Genomic DNA, 17136 nt, shown 5'->3' with positions numbered 1-17136 from the left:
GGTTTCTAAAATGTTCTAGCAATGTCCAATACTCCATCATTCGATGCAGATAATATGGGAGGCTTCACGCTAAGCACATGAAGAAAGGGGGATTCCATTATCATCTGAGATGTCTCTATTATATATTGGTATCTGGTAGTCCATGAATTGGATTATTTTGAAGCTGCACATTATCATTGGGCTGTGATAAGCTTGGGCAGCATTATATATTGTGGTTAAGAATGGCAATAATAATATATATTTCTTGTCTTGAGAAAGTCAAATACAATTAGCTTGAAGTGGGACTATTATTTCTGTAAGTCTATCACAGATTTACTTGTGGGGCCGCCAGATGTAATATTTGAAGGGTGCAATTAATAATGATTGGCCATGAAATTGGAATATTGAATTAAGGCATGTTCTATCAATAATAACCATTAAGTTTGATTGTTGTGTCTATTGAATATTGACTAGGGTTGTAGAAGGTGTATAAACATTTTTTGTGGGACCTTTGCAGAAATTCCCATCATTTCCTAGCAGGCAAACTAAAGGAGATTTATTTGATGAAAGAAGTGATCTTGATGTTGAAGATACATCAGGCAACTCAACTATCAATGAAATGACATGAGTGTTGTTGATGTTTTGATAGCTCTGGTAAGATAAACCTGTGAGGTCAAATGAAATTAATATAATCACATGTCTGTTCAACAATATGATAAATATAATGACATTAATTAATAGTTATACATACATACATACGTACGTACGTACATACGTATGTATATGTGTATATGTATGTATATTCACATAATATCTCTTGGGTCATTATATTAATTTCTTCAGCATTACATAATAATTATATTTTAGATATATATATATATATATATATATTATGTGTTAAGTATATATATCATATCTCATATGTACTATATATATATATATATATATATATATATATAAGTATGTATATATGTATATATAGCTATTAATTAATGTAATTATATTTATCATATTGTTGAACAGACATGTCCCTCCGGGACATGTCTGTTCTCTTGATTTATTCCTCATACAAATACAAGGACGCTGCTATTTGGAAAGCACATACCAAATATCATGGCAGTGTTAATACATTTGCAGCAGATCCGAAAACTCAACATGATATCCAAGCAGGTTATATTCTAGGAAGTTCAGAAGTACGGATGCAGCAATCGTATTAGGGATCTTCTCTGAGACTTGATTGTAGGGAGTTGAAGATCATTGTCAGAATGTGTATCGAACAGCAGATTAAAATTGAGCTCTCACTAAGAAGAGGAAGAGATACACGCCTGAGCCTATAAGTTTGAAGGATTCATTCCCATTCTGAACCCCTCTTGGATTGTCTCTCAGTGGCATAGGAGATACATTCTCATCTCTGCAACACAGAGATCTCATGTACCACATTGAACACGCTACAAATTTTTCATGGTTAACACTGGGTCATATCCATTAATGCTTGATGAGCACATTGAAACTTCAAGTTTAAAGCAAGGTGTTCCATATTAGGATCGGTTCCATTAATCATGCAATCGTTCTTGGTTAAAATGAATGTCATCATAGTCGTCACTTTCCATAAAGGAATCATAATAGTGATGAAGTCATCCCCATTGTATAAGCGATGTGGTAAACTCAACCCGCTCATTAACCATCATGCCTCTCTTGGTGCCCTTAGTCTCTTTCTTCACCGGTGGATAGACTACCTATTGCAGCTCCTCCCTGCATGACTATTGAAACCTTGGGCATGTGCAGTCAACAAACTAATGAAACCAATCCCACCTCTCGCACCTATGCCAAGATTCAAATCCTCATTGTCGTCACAACTAGGGGGATTCATACCGACATCATGCAAGTCTTAGTGCCATTGTAATCGCACACGGGTTTAGCGCTGCCACCGCTATCTACAAATCATGACCTCTTCCATTGTATGTGACAAGCACGCTAGCAAAGGTTGTGACAAGCATGCCACCTCAGCACAAAGATCGATGAAGATATAATGAGTACAAAGGTTACAAGGCACTATATTGGCACGTATACACAACCAATACTGTCACTAAGGTACATTTATAAAATTGAGCATGATATCTCATGAAAGCAGCTCACAACGGAATGTTGACAATTATAAAACGAAGTCATTAGTGGTATTTAGCACCAACCCATTAAAGGTGGGAATTGAGGTATGTTTGTGCTAATATTCATTTACATGATATTGATATTGTTGGGAGTACATTCGGCAACAAATTATATATGTGTGTGTGTGTGTGTGTGTGTGTGTGTGTGTGTGTGAATGTACATATGTAAAATATTATAAATTTCTTAAAATGGATTATTTATATAAATAATATTTATTTAAGAAATGATTGATATTTTATGAGATCAATATAATATCTTATAAGAAGGGTGAAATAAATTTAGTGTTAGATGCAAACTTACCACACTAACGATGACGAGAACAATCAAGGATGTTGATAAGTATTTATTTTCCTTACAATTGTCTATTCATTGTAGTTTCTCTCTTCTTTATTATACTATAAAGAATTATGTGCCTTGATCTTTTCCTTCGAGAATGTTCTTGCAGGAAAAAGAGGGAGATTGAAATTTAGAGGGAGTCTGACATTTCATTAGATGCAACCTTGAAAGAGAGGAAGCGAGATAGAGGATATGATTTAGTCAACCTTTGGTGATCTTGATCATATTGACTCAAAGGGAGTAAACCATGATGAGATGGACTCTCCAGTGATAAATAAATTGTAGCAGTCAAGAGGACCATGATTCATACATCGTGAACATATGATTTAATGGGCCTACCCCCTATGTACATCACGAGGAAGTGACAACTTCCACATGATCATCACTTCTATTTGAAGAAGTTGTTGTAAGCTAACGATCTTACAATAACTTATATTATGAGATCAAATAAATTGAGTAAATGGTGAATGTCTTGTATCTCAACATTCTGGAAGATCATTACTCAGAGTATTTGGTGAATGTCATTGATATTCTAAGAGGCCAATACTCTTGATATCAAATGTGATATCAAAATCTTTTCAGTACTTGGTGAATATCATTGATATTCTAGGAGGTTAATACTCATGATATTAGATGTGATATTCAAAACCTTTTGAGTACTTGGTGAATATCATTGATATTCTGGGAGGCTAATACTCGTAATATCAACTACGATATTAAAATGATGGATATCATCTGATCAAAGATATTTTTTTGGTCATACCTAATATTACCAATGGTGTAATACATGTCCTATGTTTATCCTCCCTAGCTAAGAGGGAGTGTTGATGTTTTGATAGCTTTGGTAGGAAAATCCTCTGAGGTCAAAAGAAATTAATATAATCACAATTATATATATATATATATATATATATATATGTCATTATATTTATCATATTGTTGAATAGACATGTCCCTTTGGGACATGTCTATTCTCTTTTATTCCCCATACAAATACAAGGACACTGCTATTTGGAAAACACATGCCAAATATTATGGCAGTGTTAATACATTTGCAGCAGATCGGAAAACTCAACAAGAGTGAAATGATTTATTAAGGCACGCAAAAGCATTTGGATTTGTAAGAGAGTTATTAAACCATTACTCTACTAGCAGATATATTGCAACACGTCTTAAGTTCAAAGGATTGCAAATACTGTGAGTCATATAGTCAGATTCATGATGGATCTTGGAGTTAATATCTATGCACCAGCAATACATTTATATAATCTGACTGGTTTGTAGTGGCTACGTTGGCACACAGATATTTGTCTCTGAGATTTAACCATTTTTCAGTTAATATAAGATGTGATAGTATGAAGACCACTGCACCAAACCTCTACTCATGATCATCATCATCATTAAGTAGAAGATTATATTGTTCGACTGTCTAAGGAGTCACTCGATGAATGCAAAATCATTATTAAAGTTATTGTTGGGCGCATAAAGTTTTGATTAAGGTTTTTTGGAATGCTTGAACCGTGTGGCCTGTGAGAAATTATGCGTCGTGGGATGTTGAAAGTGTGAGTGTGCACTGTGATGCTTCCACTGTGGAATGGGATCTGATGTGGAGGCTGAGAGTTGATCTGCATACTACAACAAATAAACTTGACAGGCCACATTTAGGTGTCTGACCTGTTGCACTAATATAGAGCTATAACCAGTCCGAGTTCTTGAAAAACCACATAATGAATTGGTCCACTTTCTTTATTGGGTATTAACGAACCTATTTGAATAAAAGAAACATCAATGATATTGACATTAAGAACATATATGGTATTTGATCTCTGTTGCCTCAAGTTATTTTGATTAAATTATCAATTCCAGTAAAGATGGTGATATATATGCTAAACATTTGTAATGGTTATGGGCCCACATGGTTGTGCAATCATTGGCGACAAAATGAATGGTGCATACACAACAATCTTCTGATGGTCAGTAATGTGGAAGGAAGCAATCTGTTTAGCATACTGCAACTAGAAAAGAAACAGAGTGGTATAGAAGCGATTAAATGAAGACCAACTCATACATTGTTAGAAAATCACTTTACTCGCCCAAGTTAATATGATGAGTGAAGGTGAACGATTTGTTCATACAATAATTATTAGCCCCTGGTTGACTTTAGTTACTGCACACATTTATTACACTACATTGTACAACAGATGTTATCAATATGTGTGCTTTAGACTTTGATGAGTTCATCGGTTGGAATATCACTAGTTACAAATAAATATTCTCACTTGAACATGAGAGAAGATGAAATATTGAAGTTCCCATAAGAAATGATTTAAGGTATAAGAATTTCCTTGTGTGGGGTGGTGAACAAAAAAATTGTAGCCTACACTCTCATGAGGGACTATATCTATCATACCTAAGTGTTTGGAAAATTTATGAAAGTTATGGTTACCTTTGTGATTACTCTACCTGATCATGTGTGTTGAGTCACTTCTACTTCAATCTAGATTCTTCAAATTTGGAAGGCTAATTGTCTCACAGTATTGGATGCGTTATTCATTGCTGAGAGCAAAGAATTTATATCTATATATACTTTAGACTGATTGGGTATGTGAGGCTTGGAGCCATCTGATGGTCGCTAGAGATTGATGACTAACAAAGTTACAGGCTGATATCATTCATGCATGATTGTCTCTCATTGGACTTAATATGACCGGAAACTCTATAAAATGGGATGAGTGGGAATTTTATATTGTGGGAGGAAATAATAACCGATGTCCCATTCTCATTATTTGACAAATTCTTATATGGGGGTGTTTTCTGATTTGATGCATATAAACCTTAATAATGTTAATGATACATTAGATCTAGCATTTAAGTAAGAGCATTCTCTAAGTCTTTAAACACAGTTGTAGAAATCGTACCAATTGTAAAAGCAGCTCATAATATTCACCATTCATTTGTTTCTCAGCATCAACAAAGGCAAAGTCGTATCTGCGAAACAGAAAACAGATTTCATCTTTAGTCTCTTAAATTCAAAATGCCTTTTGCACAAGATGTAGTGCACAATTAGAAAGAAAGGTTGCTGAGGCAAAAGTTTATCCAGTGTATTTATCATGTAAGTCATAAGTATCTTGGACAATGAGTTAGAAGTCTTGATGGTAGAACCCAAAAAAATATCATTCTGGTTAGCAATGCACAGTAGTTTTCATTTCTTCAAATACATCTAGCCAATTCAGTAGTTGAAGGGCACAATATTGGGGATGATAATCATCAGATATTGAAAATTTTACATGTGCAAAATTAAATTAGGAATTGAATTTCTATGTTATTCAATTTGTGGAGTAGATAAGATTGAAAGGTAGACAATTATTTGTAATCAATTTTATTAAGTTAAAATAAATTGGGCATTGATGCATATAACTTAATTATGTGTGTCTGCTTAAGTTTTTAATTTATGTACCCACAAAAGAAAAAGACGAACTTCCCATCTAAGAGCTATAGCAATGCCTCAGTAAAAGAAAATAGCATCAAAAGGCTACAGCATTTTTTGGTCTTGCAGTGCTCATTTTGTTTTCAGAAGTGCGTTAGATTCATTTATACAATAGATAAGTCAATTTACATATAAAACTTGTGCAGACAATTGCTTATATAAAATGCTCTAAAATATATTTTCATTTTTTATTCATTATTCGATCATCATTCACACATACCTTGGACATGCAATCTTTGTAGACACTCTTCTAGTGTTCACACTATGACATGTTGAGTTCACAGGAACAAAGAAATAATTGTGGTGTGCCAAACATACCAAAGTGACTATGACAAGAAGTATGGTTAATACAGTGGCAATGAGACAAACTTGGTCTACAGGTGTGGATGATTAAATTAGATAATTTTCAAGAATACAAAGATGATTGGCAATGCCAGAAAGTTTAGTACAATCTGCTGATAATTAAAGGAATTCAAAAATAGAAATTAAGAGGGCATTATATTTTCAGCTATTTTTATAAGATTCTTTTATTCCAGTCATTTATCACAAAGTTCTAGGTATATCATTCACCAATTGATTGACAAACTGAAAAATAGCAGTTATTTGGGCTTGGTTCACTCCTAAAGTAAATTTTGCATGCAGACAAAGGTCATACTCTGTAATCTTTACTTGTGATTAGTTATTTGTCGGTGGTCATAGCACATGAAGAACTGCAAAGGTAATTGAGGAAATTCATTTCCAATGAGCTGTTTCCTAAATAAGTCAGAGGTATGGCATGATCCAAAAGTTCTTCAAGTATTTTTGAATGATTTTCTTATTTCCAGTAATAGCACATTCAAGTTCTCAACAATATAAAGTGAAGTTAACATATATTTTCAATGTTAACAACATGAAAATGATATCATAGATGACCAATAGCATGCATAGCAAGTTATGCACAATATCAACAATAGAATGTAGTGAGGATGAAAAATACATTTGGCTATAGCAGAGAAATAGATGAAATACATGTATATCTAGTTTTTAATAGATAGTAGCGGATGATAAGTGTTGTGTTAGTTTTCTGAGGATCACTGCAAATGTACTAAGCACTGTCATATTCTTGGTATGTGTTTTCCAAATGGCAGCAGCCTCTTATCTATAATGAGCAAAGGCTAAGAAGAGACATCTCCCTTCATGGGACATGTCTATTCATTAATTTGACAATTAATATGATAATAAATATAATCATAATTTTATATGTGTTTGTGTGTGTTTGTGTGTGCGTGTGTCATTATTATATTAATTTTTCTCATATAATAAACTTATATCTCATAAGTGATTGTATCTCATACATAATTATATACAGTCATTGGTTTATTTGACTGAAGCTACCAAACATCAACACTCCCTCTTAGCTAGGGAGGATAAACACATGTATTACCTCAAAGTAATATCAAGTTAACAAGATTAAGATCATCTTTGATGAGAAGATCTCCATCATTTTTTATATCACATTTGATATCAAAAGTATTGGTCTCCTAGAATATCAAAATATGATATTCACCAAATACTCAAAAGGATATCACATTTGATATCATGAGTACTGGTGTCCCAGAATACAGACTATTCACCAATTATTCAAAAATGTTTGATATCACATATGATATCATGAGTATTGGCCTCCTAGAATATCTATGATATTCACCAAATACTCTGAGTAATGGCCTTTCAGAATGTTGAGATGCAAGATATTCACCGAATATTGTGAGTAATGGCCTTCCAGAACATCGAGTCACGTGATATTCACCAAGTAATCTGTGAGTAATGTCCTTCCAGAACATAAAGACATGTGATATTCACCAAGTACTCTATGTAATGGCCTTCCAGAATATCAATATACATAACATTCACCATGTCCTTTAAAAAAATGTTTATAAGGGATGTGCACACGCATTCTCGTAATGCTTAGCATATAAACATCCACCATGCAAAGTACGATCTATTATGACTTGCATAGACATTGTAAGATATCCATCATAATAGAAAATTAAGTTATTCTAAGATCGTCACCTTTCAATAACTTCTGCAATTACAAGTGACATCATTTGGAAGTTGTCACTTCCTCATGATGTACATAGGGGGTAGGCCCATTAAAATCACATAGTCACACACAAGGACTTTCAAACTCCCTCTAAATATCAATCATCCGAGCTCCTCGTCGAAAGTTTCCCTTGAAGAAGTGTCTAACTCCCTCTGAATATCAATCATTCGAGCTCCTCGTCGAAAGTTTCCCTTGAAGAAGTGTCTAACTCCCACTGATTCTAATATCAATCTCCCTTTTTCTTGCAATAACATTCTCATAGGAAAGGATCAAGGCGCATAACTCTCATAGTACGTATAGAAATACAAGAGACATTTACTATATTAGGATTAGAATATTTAGAATTTGTACTCAAAAGAGAATACTTATCTTGTGTAGTCAAAGGATTGTGCCCTCCAAATGACTACTTCTATTAAGCTAGTTCTAAATTAAGGACAACAAAAGCATGCCCCTCCCTCTACAATTTAAGGATAACCATCTTGTTGTCAATACACATCACAACCTGACAAGAAGGGCAGAGTTGATGCCAACACTTCCTATTTATTTAGTAGTGACTTGTGCCATCACTACTCACTCATCCCCACCATGCATTAATTTCTCAAATCTCTCCAACGTAGACAAATATTCGTTATCTCTACCATATATCATGTTGATTCCATATATTGCAGCATGCTACAATTTTGTATATGTTATTATCTTTCCAATTTATATTCCTCTAAGGCGTACTATTTTCTAAAAGCCTTGTTCCAATATCTCTTTTCTCATTTGTAGTTACTGATTTATATATAGTTTTAACTCCTGCAATGATCTTTCCGAGATGCCTTCTCTGCGACTTATTATTATTATAGTAATGATCTCACTCTTCATAAAACAAATTACATCTCTTTGTTAGTTATATTATTATGCAATTCGCTCTTTAATCAATTTAATATGCAATGTATAATACTTAAACATTAAACAAGGCTATCGATAATTTATGGACCAAACATTGTGGTTTATTACTCATCTATGCTTAATCACTAGATTTCTTGTCCTCTCCTTGAACATTAATATCATTCCCTCCAGTAATCCCTTTCCCAAAGACTTCTAACCTTCTATTATTACGGGCCTATCACTTGCTAGGAGTTTCTTGTATTGTAGGTCACCTTTCCTTTGCTGTTGCTGCATATCATTCACTAGAGTAGTGACATGTAGTGACGTGTCCATTGTTAATTAATATTCAAATTACATTTGCAGCATGGCTCTAATACCATGTTAGTTTTCTGAGGATAGCTGCAAATTTACTAAGCACTGCCATATTCTTGGTATGTGTTTTCCAAATGGCAGCAACCTCTTATTTATAATGAACAAAGGCTAAAAAGAGACGTGTCCCTTCATGGGGCATGTCTATTCATTAATTTGACAATTAATATAATCATAATTATATATATATATCATTATTATATTAATTTCTCTCATATAATACACTTATATGTCATAAGTAATTATATCTCATATATAATTATATATAATCATTGGTTTTTCTAACTAAAGCTACCAAACATCAACACGTTGGCAAACAGATTGAAAACAGAACCAAATAGATTTGGCTATAGCAGGGAAATAGATGAAATACATGTCTATTTGGTTTGAAATAGATAATAGCGGATGACAAGTGGTGGAGAACAAATTGAAAGTAGAACCACTTGGGTGACATCCCAAGCGTTTTGATAAGAAGTAGAACGAACTTTATTCATCACAAATACCTAGCAAACCCCTATATATAGCCAGTGTAACATTAGCAAAACCCCAATGTCTTAATGAGGTGGACTACAAAATGACAAATCCAAAGATTAGCATGAGTTGGTAAACAATTATGCATGTCACAAGTCAATTGTTCCATAATTCAAGAAAATGCAAATGGTTAGAAGAATAGCATGCATCTCTCCATAAAGATATAAGGGGGCATAAGGCATTTAGACAGGCAGATAAGAATTATTTTTTGTTTCCTTTCTGACGACAGTTTTCATAGGAATGAGGCTCAACAAGAACTTATTCAGCTTATTGTAACCTTGTCATAAACGAAACAGATAAACATTTGCCAAGAAATTTCTATTGGCGAGTTAAAATGGTCATCATTTCCTTTCAGATGGATAATTCGCCTAGGCTGGATAGCTTTGTTAGCATTTTATTTCGTACCTTTCAGTGCGACATAAAATAAAATGACATGTCAAGTGTGTTGTTCTTCAAATTATAAGCAAAAGCTCCCTTTGACCTAGAATCTAAGAATTTTGTACGTGATACAAACAATTTTGAAATTAAAACTTATCCTCCTATCTCTCCATCTAGTGCACAAGGTGATTTAGTGCTTCTATCCTAGACGAGAATTTTTATATCAAAAATATCCACTACAAAAAACAATTTGATTTAACTAAATGATGATTACAAATTTCAACTAAACACAAATTGAAAATCATATGTCAAACAAGTTTGGACTACAAAGGCAAAAACACTAGAAGGATTGCACACAAAGATATTGTTTACTGCTCTATTTATAAAATGAATAAATGATAAATAATAGAGATGACAATGTATAAGACATTTAGGAATAAAGTGTATCTTTACATGAAATTATTATAGAAGAAACTAGAGATGGTGAGTCAAGGATCAAAGGTGATCCAAGCAGATTATCCCATTTCCTTGATGATACAAAATCTATTCAAAGGATCCAATGGTTGCCAATAGGAACACAACTATCAACCAACTGGTGCTTATAAAGAACCAAAGCTCAAAAACAATTAATACATGTTTGGATTACCCATTGTATCAAAACAATATAATAGTCATTGTACACTAACTACATCATCCCCCACTAAAGAAAAATCACCCCCTACTAAAGAAAAAGTTTTCTAGATGACAAGGAAAACAAGTAAGCATCAAGTAACATTTGACATGATTTTCCAAATTAATGACAAGATTGTAGATGAACTAGGAAGCATACTTTGAGTACCAAACTCAATCCGTGAGTGTACTTGGCAAATCAAATGAGTTTGGTGGTTTCTAGAGGCAATGCCCACTCAATGTAGTGTCCCTATTTTCAGCAAACATTAAAGTCAGCGGATTTAGCCTATCATTGGGTCCTTGTAGGATGGTGTTGGTGATTACAGGAAGTTGTGAAGTTATTTGGCTCTCCAGTGGCCAATTGTGACTTTTGGCTTTGTTTTAAGGGACTTACAATTTATAGTAAGTCAACAAAGGTGTCCAATGAGCTCAAATGATTTAGAGGAACTATATGATGCTTTCAAATGTTACTTCTGACTTGTGGTTTGGGCTCCAAGATTCTTGGAAGCAACATCTATTTTTAGGAAGTCACACAGTTAGGACCATTTATCATCTTCTATCATTACAATCACTCCTCTGCTATCAATTTTTCGATGTTTTTAAGCCATTTTTGCAAGCGAGGTGCACTATTGGTTGTAATTTAATTATATTTATTAAGGTTACTATTTTAATTGAATTCATTTCACAAGCACCTTAGTGTTAAAGCTCGTCGGAATCGGTATGAAAAATTTTAAATCATGGGCACATGAAACATGAACCTTGTGTGTCAAAATTCAATTATATCATTGTGAAAGTTAATTTTGGAGCAATGAGGACGTCTAATTAATAAAGTGACTTTATTATTTGTCAACTTCAAATTGTAATAACCCCAATAGGTTATAACTTCTTCAAACACCAAAAATCTTTATACTTCAGTGGTTTGACATTTCGTCAAACACTTTGCAAGCAAGCTCTGATACCACTGTAATAATCCTGCTCAATTCCGACCTTAAAATGCTGATTGAAGGCTCGAAGAATTTTGTCAAACACTTTGCATACAAGGGGTCATATGACTGATATAACTTTTCAAATTGCCACAATGACTCTTGTTTCGATTTGCATCAAAGAGAATGCTTACAAAAAAGACTCCAGATTGTCTAAACAATGACCTAACATGAATGTGCAACTAATTTTGACAATATTCAATACAAATATGTGACTTAACTACTTGCAATATGCAGCTACAGCAACTAGTAATTATGACAAATACTTTGGATGCAACCTAAGATGGCATTAATGCACTTACAACCAAGTGTCATTAATATAAACACTGAGTATGCAAAATTATAACATTATTTATGCCAAAAAGAGAACTTACAACCAATTGATATTTTGTCAAACAATTGGAATGCAAACTAATAAGCTGATCATCAACTCTAGGTTTGCAATATAGATAGTCTAAAAATTACAACGCTCTTTCAATTGCAAAATCCTAGCCTTCCTTTGATACGAATAATGCCAAATGGAAAACAAAGACAAGTATAATATGAAATAGTAAAGTGCTGAAGCTATATTTGGTACTCAGCTGAAAACCTACATTTCTTAGTAAATATGCCAAATGAGAAGTGAAGAACCTGATTGTAGATGGCTGTAATAATTTTCTTCAATGCTGCCCCTTTTGCTTTGCTTTTTTCCGATTTGCTTTTTCCACTTGCTTTTTCCAGATTTGCTTTTTTCGTTTTGCTTTTTCGAACTACTTTTTTTAGATCCGCTTTTTTTTTCGAACTGCTTTTTTGAACTGCTTTTTCGGATTGCTTTTTTCGGAGCTGCTTTTTCTTCGGTTCTGCTAAAAATGCCTACTGAAATGCTGAAAATTGGCCTTAGGCCCAATGATGCCCTAGCTGAAGTGACTGAAGTATCACCTCCAAATGTGCAACCCTTCAGAAGATATTTCACTTCCTCAGTTATGCAAATCCAAGAGAGTTTTCGTTCCCAAAGATCAACTGACTATCTGAAACCACTTGGCTCCACAATAGACTATGTGACTGAATCACAATTTGATGTCAAGAGAGAAATAAACAACTGGATGATTAGAATGAAGCCCGGGGTGCCTATTTATTCTTTTTTCTCCACTTTTTTCAGAAGCTTCTAGAACATTATTTTATTTTATCTATTAAGTGACTTTATAAAATATTTTATAATTCAAGTCACTTTATTAAATTAATTAAATATAAAGTTACCTTTTAATATTTATTTATTTGATAACTTTATAAATAATTAACTTAATACCGCTTATTTATTTAATTAAAATAATTAATTAGTCATCCTCATAAAATATTCATTATTTTGGATAACCTAATTAATTAAATTAATTAAATCAAATTGCCTCCAAAATGGGGACATGACACTCCGCCCTTCCTGAAATTGCTTGTCCCCAAGCAATGGCTGAACAATAAACCAATCAATCCGCCTAGATCCCAAATGTCGTCATGAACTATACTACTGTCAATTAACATAGGCTCTTGTAATATCCTCTGCAATATAACCAAGAGGAATCCATAATCAAACTGACAATTATAGCTCAACCAAACTCCAAAATCACAACTGCCACAGTAAGAAACCCACGAGACACAAACTCTTAGAAAATCAAAACCCAAGTAAAGTGGACAAATCAAACTGCCAACACAGTAAATACCATCAACGCATCCCACTGGCCTATACAGAATGTACAATCCAACTCTACAACAATGGTGAACGCTCTCGAATGAAACTGTACCAAGTATGGAGAATCCACACACTATACAACTCCTGCAGTCAACACAACTCTGCAGATCACCGGCCACTGTCTCATAACCATAACTCCCATGCACTGCTGATGGTGAAAAGACATCACAAGATAAACAACAAGAAATGGAACCCAAACCAAATTTGCCTGCCATCAACTCCTCAACACAAGGATCAAATGCTAACTGATGTACATTCCCTGCAGTATAATGTTGATAAAAAGAACCAACCTCAGTCAACAACTCACCATGAACAAGTGATACAACCCACTGTGACTGATCACCAGTTAAGTCAGCAGATGTCATAGCCAAAGGAGTAGAATCAATAACAACAAACGCTGAAGCATCACTCCCAAACTCTTGCTCTAAGTCATGTATTATCAAGTTGTCAACCGTAGAACCTATCGCCATGTCATGCCCATCACAACTCTCATCCCGAGGCGTTGAACCGTCCCATAACTGATGACAAGCACTAGGAACCAAAGTACATCTCTGTATCATCATCTCATCAACATGGTCATCAAAGGTAAATTGATTACCATACCTCACAATGTAATGCCGATAGAATGCGCCAATCTAAGTCAGTGGCTCAGAATGCAATCCAGATGTAACTAACTGCAATCGATCACTAACTAAGTTGGAACTGACTACTACCTCCGAAAACATCGCCAAGGGAGTAGTATTACTAGCAGGAACCATGCCAACTGCCGGCTCACCAATATCACACATGATCTTTGATACATCTCTAGTCTTTGTGCCATTAGTACTAGAGGCCACCACTATGTCAGGCATACCACAACAATCTGCTACAACACCCAACTCAACTGAACTTGACTCTAGTGGGAACGAACCCAATATGCCAATGTTAGTATCAAGGATGGATGCATCCCCATCTCCACTGTCTTTGACAATCTCGACCATGGACATCCTCGAATCACCAAACACCACAACTTGTGACTGTACAGAATCTGGTAAAGACTGCAGTCGCTCTAACTCCACGGTCACCTTAGCCAAATGAAATCGTGACTCCTCGAAAGCCAACTATGTACTCTCAAGAATCTCAAAAGTCACCTCGAGCTGCTGAGTAAGCTCACTCACCTCATCTTCCTTGGCCAATAATGCATCGTATGCTGTACTACCCCACTCCATAAGATAATCTCTGTCGGCTACCAACTGCATATAATTCTATCTCAGAATCCGGATAGCCTCCCATAAAGAGTGGAAATCTGTCAAGGAAAGATAACTGCCTCCTTGCTCATCACTAGTAGGAGAACCCCATCCATAAACTGCTAACAACTGACGAGCAGCATCAAAATGCTGGCAAGCTATAGCAATGTCTCGCTCACTAACTCTCAACTGACTAGACACATGATGGCACTGGCTAAACTGTCTCCTACCAACCTCCTCTGACGCACTATCTAAAGGAGTATCCTCAAAGTTACTGGTCTCTAGAGTATTACCATCCATATCCTGCGAATCAACTCCAAAGCTCATATCAACATACGGAGTATCAAAAATTGTAGCACCGCTATCCAACTCCTCTATACCAAAAGAAACTGCCAAGGAAACTAAGTCTTCAAAACTGCCCATTGCATCCTCCTGGATGTCATCAATGCCAATATGATCCTGGGACTCATCTGTACACACTGCCAAATATGAAAGATCATCAACACATTCTAGCAAGAATGGTCGACTGGATATATGAACAAAGCCCAACACCGGTGTATAAAAACTAATACCAACATCGGACAAGCTGTTGGCACAAGAAAAGACAACACCGTGCAATCTGCTAATCAAATCCATGATAGCACCCAAACAATCACTGCTACCAAAAAGTGTTAAAGATCTCCAATCAACTGAATCCTAAACGCCAATGAAACAATCTCGAGTCCATATCTGTAAACTAGAATCAGCTGGTAACTCAAGCAAACTCCTCAGCTGAGTAATATGACCAATACCAACTAACTCCACATACCTGTCTGACATTGTCCCTGTATTCTGGATGTGAATGCAAGATGAGCTCACAACATTATCAACGACCACATATGATTTACGTGCCGCGAAAAGCTGAGTATCAGGAGTGCAAGATGAAACTAAACTCAACTCCATGCCATGCTTATCCCCATGTCTCTCCCAGTCCTGTAATGCCAATGGAGTATTCACCAAAGAAGCTCGAGTGTCCTCAAGCTCGCGAGAAAGCCTGTCAACTTCCTCCTCCTTCCTCCTCAAGGCATCTGAATAGTCTTCAACAAAGCTAAGAAGATGGTCACGATCTGATAGAAGATGTAAATAACTCAACTTCATCGTTTCCATTCCTTCCCTAATCGCCTGTAAGTCAACACAAGAAGAACCTGTTGTGACTCCTTTCTGTCTCTCCTGCAGTTGAATCATCCAAATGTGATTCTCAATCAATCCATGGATCCTGTCATGATGAGATAAAGCCGAGACAATATCCTTGTCCCTTGTCTTCAGCTGGCTTGCCAAACCAAGTGAAGAGCTACTAGCCTCTATCACATGTGAAGAAGCATCCAACTGTGCCTGATACTCATTTTCTGCAAAGTCTTGAATGCTCACTTTTTGATCAACTGTACTATCCTCAAACATGATAGTATCCTCAACTGCTGTAACTTCATCCAGCCCAATTGTACTGTAATCACTATTTGTGTCAATCACGCAATCCGGTGTGCTTGTAATTATTACGAGGTAATTGGTAAATACTTGCTTATTAATAACAGAGACCGAAAGGTCAATTTATACAAAAGGAAGAGACGATGTTTCCTTAGGAAACGATCATAAAGAATAGAAACATTCTATTCCAGAGAAAGCAAAAAACGAAAGCAAACTAAAGCTAAAGATATTTACAAGATAACCATTAACTAATAATAGACGTCTTATCTATTATTGTAATACCCTCTCTTAATGGTTAATCTATCTAACACACCAAGCTGTCCTCTGAATTTGACAAACTTATCAGGACCAAGAGGCTTGGTGAGAATGTCTGCAGTCTGATCTGAGGTAGGAACATACTGCAGATCTATAGTCCCGTCTTCAACCAACTGTCGTATGTAATGACAATGAACATCCACATGCTTGGTTCGTTCATGGAAGACTGGATTCCATGCTAACTTGATAACGCCTTCGTTATCAACAAACAGAGTAGTCGGTCCTGCTGGTGACATCTGCATATCCCCAAGCATCCGACGAAGCCAGACAGCTTCACATCCTGCCTTAACAGTCCCTCTGTATTCAGCCTCTGTAGAAGAGAGAGAAACTGCCTGCTGCTTCTTGCTGGTCCATGTGACTGCACCGGATCCCAAACTGAACACATATCCAGATGTTGACTTTTTATCATCAACAGAGCCTGCCCAATCTGAATCTGTGAACCCACTGAGTTTAGGATTAGAACTCCGAGAATACAGAAGTCCATAATCAAAAGTGCCTTTCACATAACGAAGCACACGCTTTGCTGCCATCCAATGATCAGCCTTAGGAGCTGTCATAAA

At 35.4% G+C, this 17136-nt stretch overlaps 1 protein-coding gene across 4 annotated transcripts in view; it reads right to left on the bottom strand.

The window, feature by feature from the left end:
- Window positions 1-17136, bottom strand: part of LOC149531006 (uncharacterized) — an 83254-nt gene that overhangs the window by 28110 nt on the left and 38008 nt on the right. For all 4 annotated transcript variants that reach the window (XR_016358844.1, XR_016358845.1, XM_089810351.1 and 1 more), the window contains exon 6: window positions 5400-5469. Coding sequence is in view for 2 of the 4 variants with exons in the window: in XM_089810351.1 (XP_089666477.1) it covers window positions 5400-5469 (70 nt within the window). In the remaining 2 variants the exon portion in view is untranslated. The remainder of the gene's footprint in view (window positions 1-5399; window positions 5470-17136) is intronic.

The sequence above is a fragment of the Cupressus sempervirens genome, chromosome 11 (assembly GCF_028749045.1).
Source record: "Cupressus sempervirens isolate cs-2001-9-10 chromosome 11, ASM2874904v1, whole genome shotgun sequence".
Lineage (NCBI taxonomy): Eukaryota > Viridiplantae > Streptophyta > Pinopsida > Cupressales > Cupressaceae > Cupressus > Cupressus sempervirens.
Note: the sequence above shows the minus strand (reverse complement) of the source record. Positions and strands in the feature narration are given on the sequence as shown.